The 1,200-nt window shown below is 48.2% G+C and overlaps 1 protein-coding gene across 1 annotated transcript in view; it reads left to right on the forward strand.

Moving 5' to 3' along the window:
* The window catches only part of KISS1R (KISS1 receptor), a 3,423-nt gene extending 2,897 nt beyond the window's left edge, over nucleotides 1-526 (forward strand). Inside the window, 1 exon segment of the mRNA XM_015564656.1 lies at nucleotides 22-526. Coding sequence (XP_015420142.1) covers nucleotides 22-97 — 76 coding nt within the window. The 3' untranslated portion in view covers nucleotides 98-526.
* The last annotated feature ends 674 nt before the right edge of the window (nucleotides 527-1,200 follow it).

The raw sequence follows: 1,200 nt of genomic DNA on the forward strand, positions 1-1,200 counted from the left end.
CGCCTCCCTCCGCGACCCCAGACCGTCGGAGCCGGGAAGCAGCGGGCCAGGGCGGTGCCGGCTGTGTGTCCTGAGGGAACATGCTGCCCCTCTCTGAGCCGACTCTGGTGGAATCGAGGTGGGCCCCCCTCTGGAACAGGTGTTGCTTGAACAGCAGTTGCCGTTATTCTGTTAATAATATCTTCATTTTTGTCCAAGATAATCTTAGTGAAAATGTCTTGTCCTCTTGTAACGTGTGCTACAAATTGGCTGTGATGTTTGCAGCTGTTGCTGTTGTGATCACTATTTCTGCATGTCGACACTGAAGATACTTTGATGCTGGCACCATCTGGAACTTTCCAGGAAGCCCCAATAGACGTTTTCACTCGGTTAACTGTACGATTGCAAGATTCATCCCATTGTCAGCGAAATTAAAATTCAAACACACCCTGCCCAGGTAGCTGAGTTGGTTACAGCGATCACCCTAATACATCCAGATTGGGATTTAAATCCCGGGTGAGGGCACATAGAAGAATCAACCAACAGCCCTAACGGGTTTGGCTCAATGGATAGAGCGTCGGCCTGTGGACTGAAGGGCATGTACCTTAGTTGCGGGCACATCCCCAGCAGGGGGTGTGCAGGAGGCGGCTCATTGATGTTTCTCTCTCATCCATGTTTCTAACTCTCTATGCCTCTCCCTTCCTCTCTGTAAAAATCAATAAAATATATATTTAAAAAAAGAATCAACCAACAGATGCATAAATACGTGAAACAACAAACTGATGTCCACCCCTCCCCCCCAATCAATCAATAAAGCCCACCAATCCCCAGTAGGGGTCCTGCAGGAGGCAGCCCATGGATAATATTTCTGTTTCATTGATATTCCTATCTCTCCCTCTCCCTGAAATCAATAATAAAATAAAATAAAACCAATAACTAAAAAAGTTTAAATGTGAACACGTTGTGCATTTTAAAATGGCAGAACAGGCTGTTATTATTGTTACCCGGAGGCTGGGAAACCTCCCTGGGGCACAGGCCATGGGGCTGCTGTGCAAGAGGCAGGACTGATCGCTGTGTAACAAACTGGCCCGACAGAGCTCTCAGAACAGCAGCCATTCATCATCTCTTATTATTCTGTGGGGTGATGGGCCTCCAGCGGGTGGTGCTGTGACCATGTGGTGTTGGCTGGGCCAGGAAGTTGGGAGAAAGCTTCCCTCTAGT

This window comes from Myotis davidii, unplaced genomic scaffold (genome assembly GCF_000327345.1).
Source record: "Myotis davidii unplaced genomic scaffold, ASM32734v1 scaffold198, whole genome shotgun sequence".
In the NCBI taxonomy this organism is placed as follows: Eukaryota; Metazoa; Chordata; class Mammalia; order Chiroptera; family Vespertilionidae; genus Myotis; species Myotis davidii.